The sequence below is a fragment of the Antechinus flavipes genome, chromosome 2 (genome assembly GCF_016432865.1).
Source record: "Antechinus flavipes isolate AdamAnt ecotype Samford, QLD, Australia chromosome 2, AdamAnt_v2, whole genome shotgun sequence".
NCBI classification, from domain to species: Eukaryota; Metazoa; Chordata; class Mammalia; order Dasyuromorphia; family Dasyuridae; genus Antechinus; species Antechinus flavipes.
Genome location: NC_067399.1, coordinates 448,326,443 through 448,342,306, shown reverse-complemented (window position 1 = coordinate 448,342,306; position 15,864 = coordinate 448,326,443). Strand labels below are relative to the sequence as shown.

At 33.6% G+C, this 15,864-nt stretch overlaps 2 protein-coding genes and 1 non-coding gene across 7 annotated transcripts in view; 1 reads left to right on the top strand and 2 right to left on the bottom strand.

Annotated features, from left to right (window-relative positions):
* Positions 1–13,854, top strand: part of RBL1 (RB transcriptional corepressor like 1) — a 59,810-nt gene extending 45,956 nt beyond the window's left edge. The window contains exons 17-23 of one of the 2 annotated variants that reach the window (XM_051979325.1): positions 563–739; positions 2,078–2,149; positions 6,243–6,330; positions 9,013–9,158; positions 9,828–9,992; positions 10,662–10,867; positions 13,622–13,854. In XM_051979325.1, coding sequence (XP_051835285.1) covers positions 563–739; positions 2,078–2,149; positions 6,243–6,330; positions 9,013–9,158; positions 9,828–9,992; positions 10,662–10,832 — 819 coding nt within the window. In that variant the 3' untranslated portion in view covers positions 10,833–10,867; positions 13,622–13,854. Of the gene's footprint in view, positions 1–562; positions 740–2,077; positions 2,150–6,242; positions 6,331–9,012; positions 9,159–9,827; positions 9,993–10,661; positions 13,555–13,621 lie in introns of those variants that run through there. The other variant, XM_051979324.1, reaches the window with a different exon arrangement.
* A 97-nt stretch (positions 13,855–13,951) lies between these two features.
* RALGAPB (Ral GTPase activating protein non-catalytic subunit beta) overlaps positions 13,952–15,864 on the bottom strand; it is a 112,041-nt gene continuing 110,128 nt past the window's right edge. For all 4 annotated transcript variants that reach the window (XM_051979319.1, XM_051979321.1, XM_051979322.1 and 1 more), the window contains 2 exons: positions 15,243–15,310; positions 13,952–14,611 (listed from right to left, as the gene is read on the bottom strand). The gene's annotated coding sequence lies outside the window, so the exon portion shown is untranslated. The remainder of the gene's footprint in view (positions 14,612–15,242; positions 15,311–15,864) is intronic.
* On the bottom strand, positions 15,479–15,612 carry LOC127552640 (small nucleolar RNA SNORA71). Its single transcript, XR_007951496.1, has one exon. It is a non-coding gene; the product is annotated as a small nucleolar RNA SNORA71 (small nucleolar RNA).

The window sequence follows — 15,864 nt, the reverse complement described above, 5'->3', positions numbered from 1 at the left end:
TTCTGAGTGTAATCAAACATTTTGACACTTTTCATCTTATGTGGATGTTCACATTGCTCTGCAGATGTTTTTTAACTATATGTGTTCAAGAATCACTTAATTTAAGGAGGTGAATAGAATTTTTAAAAATTTAAGTAGGATAGATCTTTAGAGAAAATTGAATGGAAATAGAAAGGAAAGGAATATACCTTTTTCTCAGTGGTATATAGTACCTACATGAAAATTAACCACATATTAGGGCATAAAAAGAATCACTTAACTTGAATATTCAGTAATTGTAATGGTGAATTGTGGCCCTTCATCTTTTGGGTAAACAAGACTATGGTTATGGAAGGTTGTATATACTATCAAACTTGCTTACTATGTTGTGTAGTTGTGCATAACCATTTTTTTTTTTTTTTTTTTTGTCTCAAAAGAAAACATTGCAATAGGAGATTGGGATGTTACTTGCAGAAATGAATATCCTATTTTTTTAAAAAGACATCAATAACACTTTATTTTTAGAAAAAAAAGAGATTTACTTGGATTTGTGCTTAATATATTTTGCCTTATTTCATCTTAGGTCTATCATTTGGCAAGTGTACGTTTACGTGATTTGTGCTTAAAACTAGATATTTCCAATGACTTGAGAAGGAAGATATGGACATGTTTTGAGTTCACATTAGTGCATTGCTTTGATCTAATGAAAGACAGACATTTGGATCAGCTTCTCCTATGTGCTTTTTACATTATGGCAAAGGTAATACATTGGTTTGGGAAAGTAGTTTTTATCCATATTGACTTCACTTTAGGTATCACCTTAATCTATTGAACTTGATCCTGCATTAGTTGTTTCTTAACAGATTAAATGGCTCTCATCTTTGTTGGAAAAATAGTGAATTTAGTTTATTGCTATCTTTATTTCCCTTGTTCTATTCAAGAATCCAGAAGTATCATTTTCTCCACATAGTTAGAATAGCCACTTTTGTGAGATGGAAAGAGGGAGGTGAGAGAAAAAAATAAAGGCTTGTTAATTAAAAGATTTTTAATTAAAAAAAATTTTTAACCCAGTTACATATCTGGGTTATAGCAATAATAGTAATCTAATTTTCTTTCCATTTTACCACCTTTGAATGAATTACTGTTCTTCCTGATGTTAACATCTTATTCTCTTTTTTGTACAAAGTGGTCTTAGCCTTCTAATTAGTAGCTACAAAGCTTAACCCATATAAAATGTGACTATAACTTGAAAGGATCTTTCATTGTTTCCATGGTTGGTTGAAATGAAATAAATTTGCCGAGTGAAATAGATTTATAGGAATTGAATCTTTCTCATATGTTTTAGTAGAATATTATTGTGCCATTCTATTGTAAGCTTTTTTAGTGTAATGACCACACTGTCAGTCACCCACACTGTCTAGTTCACTGTATAGTAAGCATCCATATGGACTGATTAAATTATCCTTGTTATCTAGAAAATAAATCAATATACACATAACAGCACTTCTAACTATTCATGAAGGAAAATAACTTTAATGATATTTTCTAGTGTTATTGAAGGGAAGGATAATTTGAGTATGTATTATAAAACCACATTATATAGAAAGGATTTCTTTTGTGAACAGCAGTCTGTTTTTCTCCTTTTGAGCCAGCTATTCCTTTTTCTTTTATAAGCATTGAAACACTTACAGTTGCTGTCCCATATGCATCAAAATATCATTCGGCTGTTTGAACTTATAGAAGCTAAATCCTGATGTAGAAAATCTTGTTTAAACACTGAGATATGTTCTAAGTTTTGATGTGTACTTAGTTGATTTATTTAAGTGCTTAAAATTGATAGAACAAAAACTTAAACAATCCAGTTATCACCAGAGGCCTTGTGTTTTCTCAAATACATGAAGGCTTTTATTCAACCACGGGATAGTAAATTTACCTCTGCTTTGTTATTGGTGGTGATCTATATAGATTTCGAGATTAAACTGTTCATTGTTCTTAAAGTTAAAGCTTTTATAGATGATCACTTTAAATACTTATTTTAGTTTTTAGTCATACTCATTTTTTCAATAATTGTTGAGAAATGCAGTTTTCTTTTTCTTAGGTAACAAAAGAAGAAAGAACTTTTCAAGACATAATGAAAAGTTACAGGAATCAGCCCCAAGCAAATAGTCATGTGAGTAGTAACACTGTTTTTGTTTTCTTTTTTGACAAGAAATGTACTAGCTTTTTCTTAAATGGATTTCCTGGGGCAATTAGATGGTGCAGTAGGATGGAGTACCAACCCTGAAGTAAGGAATATCTGAGTTCAAATTTGACCTCAGACATTTAACACTTCAGCACTTCCTAGTTGTGTGACCCTAGGCAAGTCACTTACCCCAATTGCCTCACCAAAAAACCCAAAAAGTCTCATTAAATAGATTTCTCCTGGCACCTAAAAAAAGACATAATTTTATTTATATATTATAGATGCCAATGTACTTGAGGTTTATTGGATTTATTTGGTTTATTGGGTAATATTAAATTGAATAGAAAATATTGTAATGAAAGGATAACTACAATAAGAAAGCAAGAAGCCAGGAAATCTGTTCCTACAGTTCTGTCCCATTTAAAAATGAGGGTTTATATCTGTAAGGTTTCAGAAAGTTACTAAAATGTCTTGACATTAATCAGAGAGTTTTCAGACATTAGAATTAATCTCTTTCAACCTGCTCATTTTATAGAAATGATTCATCCTACATCAAGCAACTAGCTATAGTGGCAAAGTTGACCCTACAATTCAAGTTTTTTAACTTTGATTCTGATGCTTTTTATTAGTGCTAAAGTGTTGAAAACTTTCAAATTGAAATTTAACATAAATTAAACTTTCTTACCCTTCACTTTAGAGTCTGTTGCTTGGCTATTCAAGTTGGAAACTAAACATTTCTTGAAATGTTATATTGGAAGATGTGATATATTATATAAAACTTTTTGCTCGAATAAACATAAAAATTTTTTAAATTGTAATTTTTTAAAAATATCCAATATGAAAAAGATCTTGCTTCTTATCAGAGAGAGATTTATTTTGACACTTTGTTTGAAATTCTTTATCACTCTCAATATGATCTCATGTGATTCAGAGACAGAAAGGTATTTCACTCAGGCTTCATATTCAAAGATAGAGGCTCTCACCAAGAATTCCTTCTCAGCCAACCCAGAAACAAAATCTTCAGTAACAACCAAAAAAATTAGCACAATTACACAATACTCTTCATACAAATAAAGACAGATTTCTCCAATCTAAACAACTGGAGAAATACTGCTTTTGGGTAGTCAGAAAAATAATAAAAGTGACAGTTCTGCCTAAATTAATTTACTTAGTGCTATAACAATCAGACTACTAAAAAATTATTTTATAGAGCTAGAAAAAAATAATAAGAAAATTTATCTCAATTAGCAAAAGGTTAAGCATATTAAAGGAATCATCATTTTAAAATGTTAAGGAAGGAAACATTTCAGGCTGTATTACAAAGGGGTTATGATGAAAACAATCTAACTAAGAAAACAGTCTGACTAAGAAATAGAGTGGTGGATCAGTGGAATAGGTTAGGTATACAATAAACAGTACTGATGTTTGATAAAACCAAAAATCCAAACTTCTAAGACAAGAACTTTGTTTGACAAAAATTGTTGGGAAAACCAGAAAGCAGTTGGGCAGAAACTTTATAAGTATAGGTTAACATCTCACACTGTATACCAAAGTAAGCTCAAAATGGATACATGATTTAGACATAAAGGGTGATGTCATAAGCAAATTAGGGGTGTATGTAAACTTTTCCTGTTAGATCCATGGGTAAGGAAAGAAGTTATAACCAAACAAGAGACAGGAAAACTCATGAGAAGTAAGATGGATAAATTTGATTACATTAAATTAGAGTTTTGCAAAAATAAAAATCAATGCATTCAAGATGACAAGGAAAGCAGGAAACTAAAGGAGCAGGAATTTTACAGAAAGTTTCTCTGAGAAAGGCCTCACTTCTCAAATATGTAGGGAACTGAGATGAATTTGTAAAAATAAGAGTCATTCCCCAGTTGATAAATTGTCAAAAGATATAAATAGGTAACTTTCAGAAGAAGAAATCAAAGTTCTCTCTAGTCATATCAAAAAATGCTTCAAACCACTATTGATCAGAGAAATGCAAATTAAAACAAGTCTAATGTACCACCTCATACATTTTAAATTGGCCCACATGGCAGAAAAGTAAAATAACAAATGTTGGAGGAAATGGTGGAATTGTGAACTGGTCTAATTCTTTTTTTTTTTTTTTTTTCCTGAGGCAATTGGGGTTAAGTGACTTGCCCAGAGTTACACATCTAGGAAGTGTTAAGTGTCTAAGACTAGATTTGAATTCAGGTCATCCTGACTTCAGAACTGGTGCTCTATACACTGTGCCACCTAGCTGCCCAAACTGGTCTGATTCTGTAGTACAATTTACAACTATGCTCAAAGGGCTATAAAACTGTGTGTACTCTTTGACCCAACAATACCACTGCTAGATCTGTATCCCAAAGAGAAGGGAAAGGATGTAGTTCGTACAAAAATATATATTTTTAAATTTTTTTTATTATTATTATTTTTTATTTTATAATAAATTTTTATTGACAGAACCCAGGCCAGGGTAATTTTTTTACAACATTATCCCTTGCACTCACTTCTGTTCCAATTTTTCCTCTCCCTCCACCCCCTCCCCTAGATGGCAAGCAGTCCTATATATGTTAAATATGTTACGGTATATCCTAGATACAAAATATGTTTGCAGAACCAAACAGTTCTCTTGTTGCACAGGGAGAATTGGATTCAGAAGGTAAAAATAACTTGGGAAGAAAAACAAAAATGCAAATAGTTTACATTCATTTCCTAGTGTTCTTTCTTTGGGTGTAGCTACTTCTGTCCATCATTTATCAGTTGAAATAGAGTTAGGTCTCTTTGTCAAAGAAATCCACTTCCATCAAAATACATCCTCATACAGTATCGTTGTTGAAGTGTATAATGATTTCCTGGTTCTACTCATTTCACTTAGCATCAGTTCATGTAAGTCAAGACTCTCTGTATTCATCCTGCTGGTCATTTCTTACAGAACAATAATATTCCATAACATTCATATACCACAATTTACCCAGCCATTCTCCATTTGATGGGCATCCATTCAATTTCTAGTTTCTATCCACTACAAACAGGGTTGCCACAAACATTTTGTACAAAAATATTTATAGCAATTCTTTATGTGGTGCAAGGAATTGGTAATTGAGGAGATACCCATCAGTTGGGAAATGGCTGAACAAGTTGTGGTAGATGACTTTGATGGAATATTGTTGTGCTATTAGAAATGATGGTTTTAGAAAAATGTGGGAAGACTTTTATATAAACTGATGCAAAATGAAGTGAGTAAAACTAGGAGAGCACTATATTAGTATATAGTAACAGCAATATTGTACAATGATCAATGATTAATCATTCCAAAGGATTTGCAATGAAAAATACTATCCATCTCCAGTGAGAGAAGTGGTGAAGTCAAAGAGCTTATTGAAGCATAATTTTTTCATTTTATTTTTCTTGCTTTTTCTTTGTACTGTGATTAATATGGAAAGGTTTAACAGGATTTCACATGTATAATTGATAACACCTTTCTTTCTCAATGGGGAAGAAAGAGAATTTGGAATTCAAAATTTTTTTTAAAAGATTTAAAATAAATAATAAATTTTATTTTACAAAACATTAAAACACTATTCTAAGCCACACCTGTATTTTCTCAGTCATTATTCAGTGACTGGTTGACTTTGTGTCATCTTTTAGTCTCTGTTTTTATGTATTTTAAAAGTTTTTTTTTTACATGTAAATCATTGTCTATGCTTTTCTGATTCTGCTTCATTTTGTATTAATATGTCTTTCTATATTTTTAAGTTTTTATTTGCTATTTTAAGTATTTGGTATTTGATTGCTGTTCTTCCAGTTTGTTTCTCTATTTCCTAGTTGTTGGATATGCCTCATCTTGGGTTTTAAAGAGGTAGTTAGACTATAACTTTTTTCTAGCCGTATTGTTCAAATGTATCTTTGAAAAGAAAAGAAGGAAAATCATTGTGATCAATATTATATTTGAATATTTTGATGAACAAACATGTCCATTCAGTAAATTCCTCTTGATTAGTTATTTTGCCTTCTTCATTTTGGCGTTTGGTAAGCTATACCAGTTTTTGTGACTGTAGTAGTCTTTTTCTCCTTTCAATTACAGGTTTATAGAAGTGTTCTGTTGAAAAGAATTCCAAGAGAAGTTAGCACATATGATAAAAATGTAAAAGATACTGAAATGACAGACTGTGGTAAGTAATCAAATTTGATTGGCTATTCTCCAATGAAATTGTTCCTGCTTATCTAAGTTTTTGTTATGATGTATTTATAATAATGAACTAGTAGACTAACTACATTCCTTATGGATTCTTCTTGCAGTCTGGTAAAATAATGGTTTTAAATGCAGAAAACAAAACACATCAAATTATAAGGAAAATCAATTATATTGAAATGCAGTTAACAAAATATTAAAAAAAAAAAAACTTCACAGATTCCAGACAAAACTGCCTTTAATAGTTATCTTCTTTAGAAAAAGGTTCCTAATATACTTATATAAATGAACAAAATCCATAGCAGATAGCCTATTAATAAAGAGGGTGGCTTTTTTCTGATAGCAAAAAGGTTAGTATCAATTTTCTATTTCAAAATAAATTTTGTTATTTTTTTTTTTGCTTTTACATCAACTATGTTGATGATTATATTCCTTCCCACATTTTGCTTTAAAGTGTCATTCTTAATAACAAAGAATTTGTATAAAAGGAAGAAAAAAAATTCTATGAAACTAATAAACATTGAAAAACCCTGATGTATAGATTCAATGTGGATTGAAACATAGTGTTTTCATTTTTTGTTGTTGGTTGATTGTTTTTTTTTTCCTTTTTCGTTTCGTTTTCTTTTGTTTTTTCATTTTTAATCTAATTTTTCTTGCATAGCATGATGAATATGGAAATACATTTAGAAAAATTGCACATGTTTAATTTATATTGAATTGCTTGCTGTCTTGGAAAAGGGAGACTAGGGAGAAAAATTTGGAACATAACATTTTGCAAAGGTGAATGTTGAAAACTATTTTTACAGGTATTTGGAAAACAAAATTCTATAATAATTTTTAAAAAGAAATAAAAAATAATTCTACAGGAGAAAAAAGAAAAGAAAAAGCTTGATGTAAATTCGGTGTTTTGCACTCATGGTTTATTTGATAATTAGGTTTTGATCCTCCTTAACTGTTCCATTCTCAAAGTCTGTAAATGTAAGTTGTTTTTTATTAGAGCTGCTCCAAATTCTTAAACTTGGAAACACCAGTGTCAACAGCATCTGGGAGTCAGGTCCTGATGAACCTAAAAAGATGCAGATTCATCTGTTAAGGACTGAAGCACTAGTGGTGGTAGAAAGTAGTTTGTTGATGGTATGGTGTGTCTTCCCATATCATGGGGCCAAGCTTACTGATTATAATTTCATGATATTCAGTTTCTATTGTTTTTGTTATTGTTTCCATTTTCAGTGTTGTCGTATATCTATTTCTGTTTATTTCACTTTGCATTAATTCTTAGAAACCTTCCCATGTTTTCCTATATTTATCATGCTCTTTCTTAAGGCATGGTAATATTCCATTATATCAAAATACTATAGTTTACTTAACTATTATTCAGTAGATTGGCATCTAATTTGTTTCTGGTTCTTTGTGATCAAAGTCATGTGATCAATATCCAGTGCTTCAAAATCTTTTTTGGGATATCTATATTTTTGTGTATATGAACCATTCTTTTATCATTGACATCTTTTGAGCATATACTTACAAGAGGAATCTTTTGTCTACGGATTTAGGCATTTTAGACACTTTCTTTTCTTTTTTCCTTTTTTTTTTTTTTTTGCTGAAGCAAAAAAAGTGTGACTTGTGCAGGGTCACACAGCCAGGAAGTGTTAAGTGTCTGAGGCCAGATTTGAATTCAGGTCCTCCCGACTTCAGAGCTGATGTTTTATCCACTGCATCATCTAACTGCTTCTAGTCACTTTCTTAGCATAGGTTCAAATCACTTTCCAGAATTGTTGGACCAATTTTTAACTCCACTACCAATGAGTTAGTGTGCCCATCTTTTCATAGTGTTATCAGTTCTCTACCAGAAGAATCAAGAGATCTTAGATACCCTTTTATCGTTATATAAATTATTATTAATCAATCAACAAATATTTATTAAGCAGGCATTTTGCTAGGTATCAGAAAAGACTATTCAGAAGATATTTCTTGAGATGCTGGAAGAAGAGAAAGACTTTATGAGGTAGAAGTAAGATGGGAGTACACATTACTGGTTACCAAAAGATTTAAGGATATCTGAGATAGGCAAGAATTAAAAGTACTGTGGATATGCTATATACCAGTCTAAAGGTTTCTATTTTTTCATCACTGTTCTACACACACATTTCCATTCATCCCTCTAGTTATCATGGGTTATAGATAAGTTTAGGGTAGCCAACTCCTCCAAGCTGACTTGAAACAAAGCAATGAAATTTCAACCACTAATGATATGTAGTTGGCTTCTGTACCTGTGATTTACCTCCTTTCCAGTCATACTGAATTTGCAAAATATTACAGAAAGACACTGTTATGTAGGTATATTAGCTATATAAGACTTTGGGTATGCACATTATGAAAAAAATAAAATGTGTTTAAACTTTGTGAAAATGTTACTCTTGTAATACCTTCTCTCTTAGACTGTTTAATATGACGTCTACTCCAGACTTCTATTTCAAGCTTACAACTTTTGATTTCTCCTTTTCACTTTGTAATTATGCTTCAGTTGCTTTAAAGCTCCCATATATTGAATGTCCAATATAAAGCCTTATATGTCTTTTTTATATTGTTGCAAAAATGTTATTTGATGTTGTCAACTTTTGCACAAAAGCAGACTAGTTATAACACATATCCTTTTCAACAGATTTAGATTGTGCAAAAATATCAGACAGTTCCACAGGAACAATGAAAGAGGAGAGGGGTGATCTTATCAAATTCTACAATGAGGTTTTTGTAGGAAGAGTGAAATCATTTGCACTAAAATATGATTTGTCAAATGAAGATCATGTGGTATGTATGCACAGTTTTTCCAATTTCTTACCTGTTGCTTTTCAGTTGCCTTTATCATAGCTGTTAACATTGATTAAACAAAACAAAAGAGAAAGTAAATCAAATGTATGTTTATATGTATATTAGGGTGGGTGGGGTGGTGCAGTGGATAGAATGCCCAGCCTGGAGCTAGGGAGACTTAGCCTCGGACACTTACCAGCTGTGACTCTGGGTAAATCACTTCAGTTTTCCCATCCGTAAAATGAGCTGGAGAAGAAATAACAAACCATTCTGGTATCTTTGCCAGAAAATGCCAAATGGTATTATGAAGAGTTGGATTTGACTAAAATGACTGGAGCAACAACAACAGATAAATGTATTCGATAATTAGGTTTTGACTAATAGTTTTTAACTATTCCATTCTTAAAGACTGCAAATGTAAATTGCCTTTTATTAGAGCTGCTCCAAATTCTTAAACTTGGAAACTCCAATGTCAACAGCATCTGGGAGGCAGGTCCTAATGAACCTAAAAAGATGCAGATTTATCTGTTAAAAACTGAAGCACTAGTGGTGGTAGAAAGTAGTTTGTTTTTTATTCCAGCTAAGCAAACATTCACAAAAATGAAAAAAAGAGTTAGTCTTAAAAAAATTTTAAGTAACTATCTCCAAAATGATGTTTTAAAATTTCAGATGGAAGCTCTACCTCTCTCTCCTTTCCCAAACATTAAGCAGCAGCCAGTGTCACCTCGTCGGATTTCTCAACAACACTCCGTTTATGTATCCCCTCACAAGAATGGAGCCTGCCTTACCCCAAGAACAGCTCTCCTCTACAGGTTCAATGGTAGTCCTTCCAAGGTCAGTGCTTTAAGTACTTTTAACATAGTTTTAAAAATTTTATTTGTTTTTCCTTTAGCTTTTTGTTTTGTTTTGTTTTTTTACTTTGAACTTTTATTGCAAAGGAAATAAATTTGGGAGTAAAAATTTTAAAAGAACAGTTTTTCCTATCCATATCCTCTTCTTCATGTCCTCATTATTTTGAGTTGAATATTCTCAAGCATTTCCCTTAGAATAAATACCAGTTTTCCAAAATGTCCCTATAGGTATGAAGAACTTCTTGAGACAGGCAAGGTCTCTTTGCTGGTTAACCCACATTGGTTATATATATTCAGAATGCCATGTTAAGACAACAACTAGTTTTAGTTATAAAATATACAGAAACATGTATATTTTTATATATACATGTATTAGAGGTACTTACCTTTCTGTAGGTGAAAATTTGGATGAGTGACCTCAAGATTCCATAATAGGATGAGATCTAAGTTCACTACATTTATCACACTGTCCTAGATGCAGTGTAAAGTAAGTTTTTGGAGGTTTTTATCTAAAAACGTGTGTACGTGTGTGTGTGTGTGTGTGTCTATGTGTAGTATATATACTTACATATATTTATGTATGTGTGTAGGTCTGTAAGTTTGTGTATATAAGAGAGATTTTTGCCTAAAACTTTTCTGATATTTTTGACAGAGTTTGAAAGATATCAACAATATGATTAAACACGGTGAACAAAGAAGCAAGAAACGAGCATTAACCATTGATGGTGATACCCAATCACCTACTAAACGCCTCTGCCAGGAAAATGATGATGTATTACTGAAACGACTACAAGATGTTGTCAGTGAAAGAGCCAATCATTAACACTCATGTGGTTTCAAGAAAAAAATCAAATTCAGGTCAGTTCCCCATTTTTTGAAAGATAGGCATTCCTTTGGAACAACCAGTTCTGCACCAGAGTCTCTTGGGACACCCTGTACCAAATGGTGTGGAAATAGAATGAGTTCAATACTTTTTATATTTTTATTTTTCCAAAATGTGGCATAAGAAAAAACTATGCTTGTCATTGGAACCTTTAATCTATAATTGTCTTGATTCAAATACTTGATTGGTGTTGTCATCCACTATATTGAAATTTTCTTTCTTAAGCCATTAAGTATATGTATCAGATGCTCTTTAGGGGGGCATATTACATTCAGGTGAAATTTTATACCCATTATCATATTTGGGATTAGAGCTAGATGAGTAACAAAGTAAACCTTAAGCCATAAGGATATACTTTTAGAGGGAAATGTTGTGTGCCTTTTTTCATTTGTTATATAGAATCTCTCACTGTTTTTAGGTTAGTGAAACAGGGAGAAAATTGATTGTAAATAATGCTCTTAAGAAGTTTTGAGCCAAACTTGTGTTCTGTTGTAAATGTAAGTAACCTATTTTTTATAATGTTAAGAATACTTTTAGCCAAAGCTTTTATAGATTTCAGTTGTCATTCTAAAACAGGAGTTGGCAATCCTCCTCTAGCACTTGTGCCAAGAGATGACAGGCCACAGAACTACAAGATCTTTAAAACTGGATTTGATTTCAGAGGCCATGGTCCAACCTATACCTTAGTAGGGATCTCTGCTACATCTCCACCAAGTGATCATCTACTCTTCACCAGAAGACCTTCAGTGGGGGTGAACCTACTACTTCCTCCAGCAACCCATTCCACTTTGGGATGTTCTCCTAGTTAGGAAGTTGAGCAGAAATCTACTTTTGTGTGCATCTATTTGTTGTACCAAGTTCTGCTTTCTGGGCTAAAGTAAAACAGGTCCAGTTCCCCTACTACATGATAACCCATTACTTGATGATTCTGTTCTTACTAAATTTTCTCTTCTTCAGGAAAAAAATCCCATTTTCTTTGGGAGACCAATTCAACTTGCTCCAGCTTATTATCAGGCATCCCAAAATGTCAAAAGGAAAACGAAATTAGTCTGACCTGACCCCTATTCTCCATGAATTTTGATCATTATTTCCCTTTCTAAATGCTCACATGTAATCCTCAAGTTCTAGAATCTTGCTAGGAATTGAAATTTTTTTTTTTTACTAGCTATCATTTGGTATATAGTCTGTGTGTGTGAACAAACCAATGTTGAATACTTTTTAAACTCTATCCAGAAATTGAAATCTTGTTCTCAGAGAGCAGCTTAAATTAGATAATTTACTTCCAAATCTCAATATTTCTTTGGAAACTTCTACATTAATGGAGAGATGAAAATACATATATCTTTTAAAGTTTATAGTTTCTTGCCAAAGACTGCATAAATTTTTATCAATGTTTACTAGATTTCTTTTAATGATATAATTTATCCATCTATTGAATCATCTGGATTAGCACATTTGACACTTTTCAGAACAGCTTGAACATCCTTGAAACTATTTCCCAAAAAGATACCAAAGCTTTCTGTTGTCTTCTACAGTTTGATATCCCTCAGCAGGGTGTAACCAGCAACCACAACTTGTCTCATTACAGATTTTTGAATGGATGACTTTTCTGATGTGTCTTGGGATCCATAGGTGTGGTGTTTGTCTCTATCAACTCTAATGACTTTGTTGTTTGTAAAGATTCCAACACATTAAGAAATTGTTCCCTATTGAGTATTTAGTTCCCAAGTGGAAAGTGCTTTATACCTTCTGTCTTTTGGTACTGGTTAGATAGAGCTTGTCATCTCAAGGTCCCTTCTCAATTTCTCTTTAAAGAATGGAGTTCTTCAAAGGGATACTTTATTTCCCTTAAAAAACTAGACATAAATTCTTCTAGCCTGTCATGGCAGCCTTTAAGATAACATCTGCCACACCTGCTCACTGTTTTCGTGTCTCAGTAACTTTGTTAAGCATATCTCTTCTTAGAAGTGACCTTGAATGGATGGACAATTGGCAGATTCCTCCCAATTCCTAATATAAATAGCTTTCCTCATCTGTCTTATGGGAGTCTAAAGCTGAAATACCAGGTCATTTATTATAAAACATGTCACCCTTTTGCTGCTTCTACAGCACTATCATTTCAAGACTTTGCCCCAGCTTGGTCACAATTCTTTTACTTCTGTATCAATGATTATTTGATACTAAAACAGCTTGTCAGCAGTTTGCCCCACATTCACACTTGGGATGTCTAAAAAAGCCACCATGGTAAAAAGGGTGTGATGGGCTTACAGTGAAGCACTTTTCCTGTCTTTGGCCACCCCTTCTTTCTTTAAAGAGCAATAAATGCCTTTAAGTGACTTGCCCAAGGTCACACAGCTTTGAACCTCACTCCTCATAGTCCTTGAATAAGCCTTACTAGTTTCAACTCATCATTTAAATTAAACTAAGGTTTTAGTTAACATTTATGAAAGCATAATTTGTGTAGTATCCGCACCTTTGTAACTGAAAACACAGTGTACATATCTTTATGTAACCTTAGTCATTAAGTCCTTTCTACTTTATTGATAAGCATGCAAAAGGCCATGCATTCACACAAAGAATCTTTTTATAGTTTCAAAAATGTTTGGATGAAGTTTGTTTATTCCTTTTGTCTTGTTATCAATAAACCATTTAAAAATTTTTACATTTTTTCTAAGAAACTTGCAACTGGAAACATTATGCCAATATTTAATCTCTTTTTAAAATTTAAGTGTTCTAGGTCAACAGCAGCGAACATGGGAATGATGTTTGTGAAGTATTTTCCACAGTACATCTAGTAAGTATCCAGGATTTAGTTCCAAGTACGCTCAGATATGCAGTCATAGAAGGACCTTTGATATTTACTTCTCTTCCTGTTCCCCAACCACCTTCCTCCCAGCATCATAGAAAATACCCAATTAGTGTATTCACTGTCACCTGTGATAAAGCACAAATTGGCATGAACTCTCTACCCAGAAGTTTGAAGTCATTCGTGCATACTTCCACAATCCAAGTTTGCTTTCTTTCTCTTAAAAGAACAAAGGAACTTACAAGATGCTCTCTAAGCATTATAGAATATTTATTTACGAATAGTACTGTTAAACACAAGTCAAACTAAGGTCCTCTGCCCAGTTTTTCCAAAACTGTTGCCACCAAAGCAGTTTATTTCCAAATGTTAATAAATAGCAGTGTAACTCAGATGCAAGCTTACCAGGCTTGTCTTAGGATGGAGATTGTGGTCATTAAAGCCTTAAATGTTTATTGGCAGAGATGACTGACCAATAAAGAACAACAATGAACATGCAGGTCCAGAAGTCTATAAGTACAAGAAGCCATAAGGAAACGGGTACTTCTCAGAAGTGGGAGGTAAAATCAGGTGCTAACTTTCCTTTAGCCCTAGAAGCTCAGTCCAAAGTGAGGAGCAGTGAATAACTAGCAGGTCAGCTAAGACAGAAACTTTTCCTTCCTAGAAGCCAAGGCCTCTGAGGTTTCCCCAACAGGATACTTCTAAGACCCAGGTAAACCTCCCTTCTTTTCCACCATGGTGATATAACAGGAACCAAGTGTTTTAAATATATATGATCCATCAGGACCAGGCTTCTTAACATCTGTTCTTGTTCATCCTTTTTAAATAACAATGCAGAAGAAGCAAGAGTCCCTGGAAGCATTAGCAAGCATTTTTCTTGGTGTTTTGTAGTCTTTCACAAATGCAGGCTAAAGTCCTGAAACAAGAGAAAAACAAGTGGGCCCATGAGATACAATCACAAAGACCTAAGCTGATTTTTAAGCAGTTATTTTAATAACCCAAGCCAGGCCCCAAACCCAAAATCTAGAACTTGTTTGATCCCATTTTAAGCTAGGAATCCCATCTTTATCTTCTTCACCACAAAATATAAGCGCCCTGAAGCCACACCTTCACTATTTTTGTATGCCCACCACTTAAGAATGTGACTTGCTGAATAGAATACTCTTAAATCATTTCAAAAGCCTGCTGCTCTGTGCCAAGTACTAATTTGGACACTTGGAAAAGACAAGAATTGTGCTCTAGTCTATTCAAAATCTCACTATAAAGCCTCTCTCCAAACAAGCTCACAATTTAGCAATCCCCAAAGGATGATCAAAAGGAATTCAATCTTAAACAATCTTAAGGCCTTCAAAGATTGAGCACTTATCCCTGATAACAAAGCTCTTTCCCTTCCATCCTTCCAAGAGTGACAAACCTAAATTCAGATGATATGAATATCTTGTTTCACTATAATGGAGTAACTCATTTCCACTGCATTCACAACCCCCTAACTGTAAGGAAGTATTTGATTCATTCCCTAACACTTAGATAAACAGAAACCTCCTTACCTGTTCCAAGGTCCAGTCCGTTGTAGATGAAGGGTCATTCGAAGAGCGCGGTAGAATAAAAAGGCAAACTAAAATAAAGGAAAAAAACAGTAAAGCCTTTGAAATTTTCTTAATAAGCGGTCGGCTCGAGCCCCAATGCTTCCAAAATTGCCTTGTCATTTTCTTTATCCTCCGAACTCCCCAAGACTCTGGACAGTCCAGCAGCACCGTGGATGGTTTAGTACCGAAGGGGAAAGTGTGTGAAAGGTACAGGGTTTGAAAGGGCTGGATGCTGGCCCTTCAAACACGGGAAAACCCTTTCAGGAGTTTTTCTTCCTGCACTATCAATGACCAGGTCACAGTCAGACCACGATCACTTTCGAATGCAGGGCCAGGAGAAGGGTCACGTGGAGGGAAGCGCCCGTGCCCGTACCCATCCCCATCAGAATGCAGTTCCGGAAGGCCCGGATCTAAGCTGTGACCAGGGAGCCTTTAATTCCTATCTAACTGAATTTGATCGGCTTCTGCTACACTCAATACAAGTCCTTGCGTCCAGAGGTGCCGAATCCACCTCGAGAACTCCAGATCTTACAAAATCCTTCCTTTACCACGCTATCTCTGCACAAACAGCCCACTGGGACCA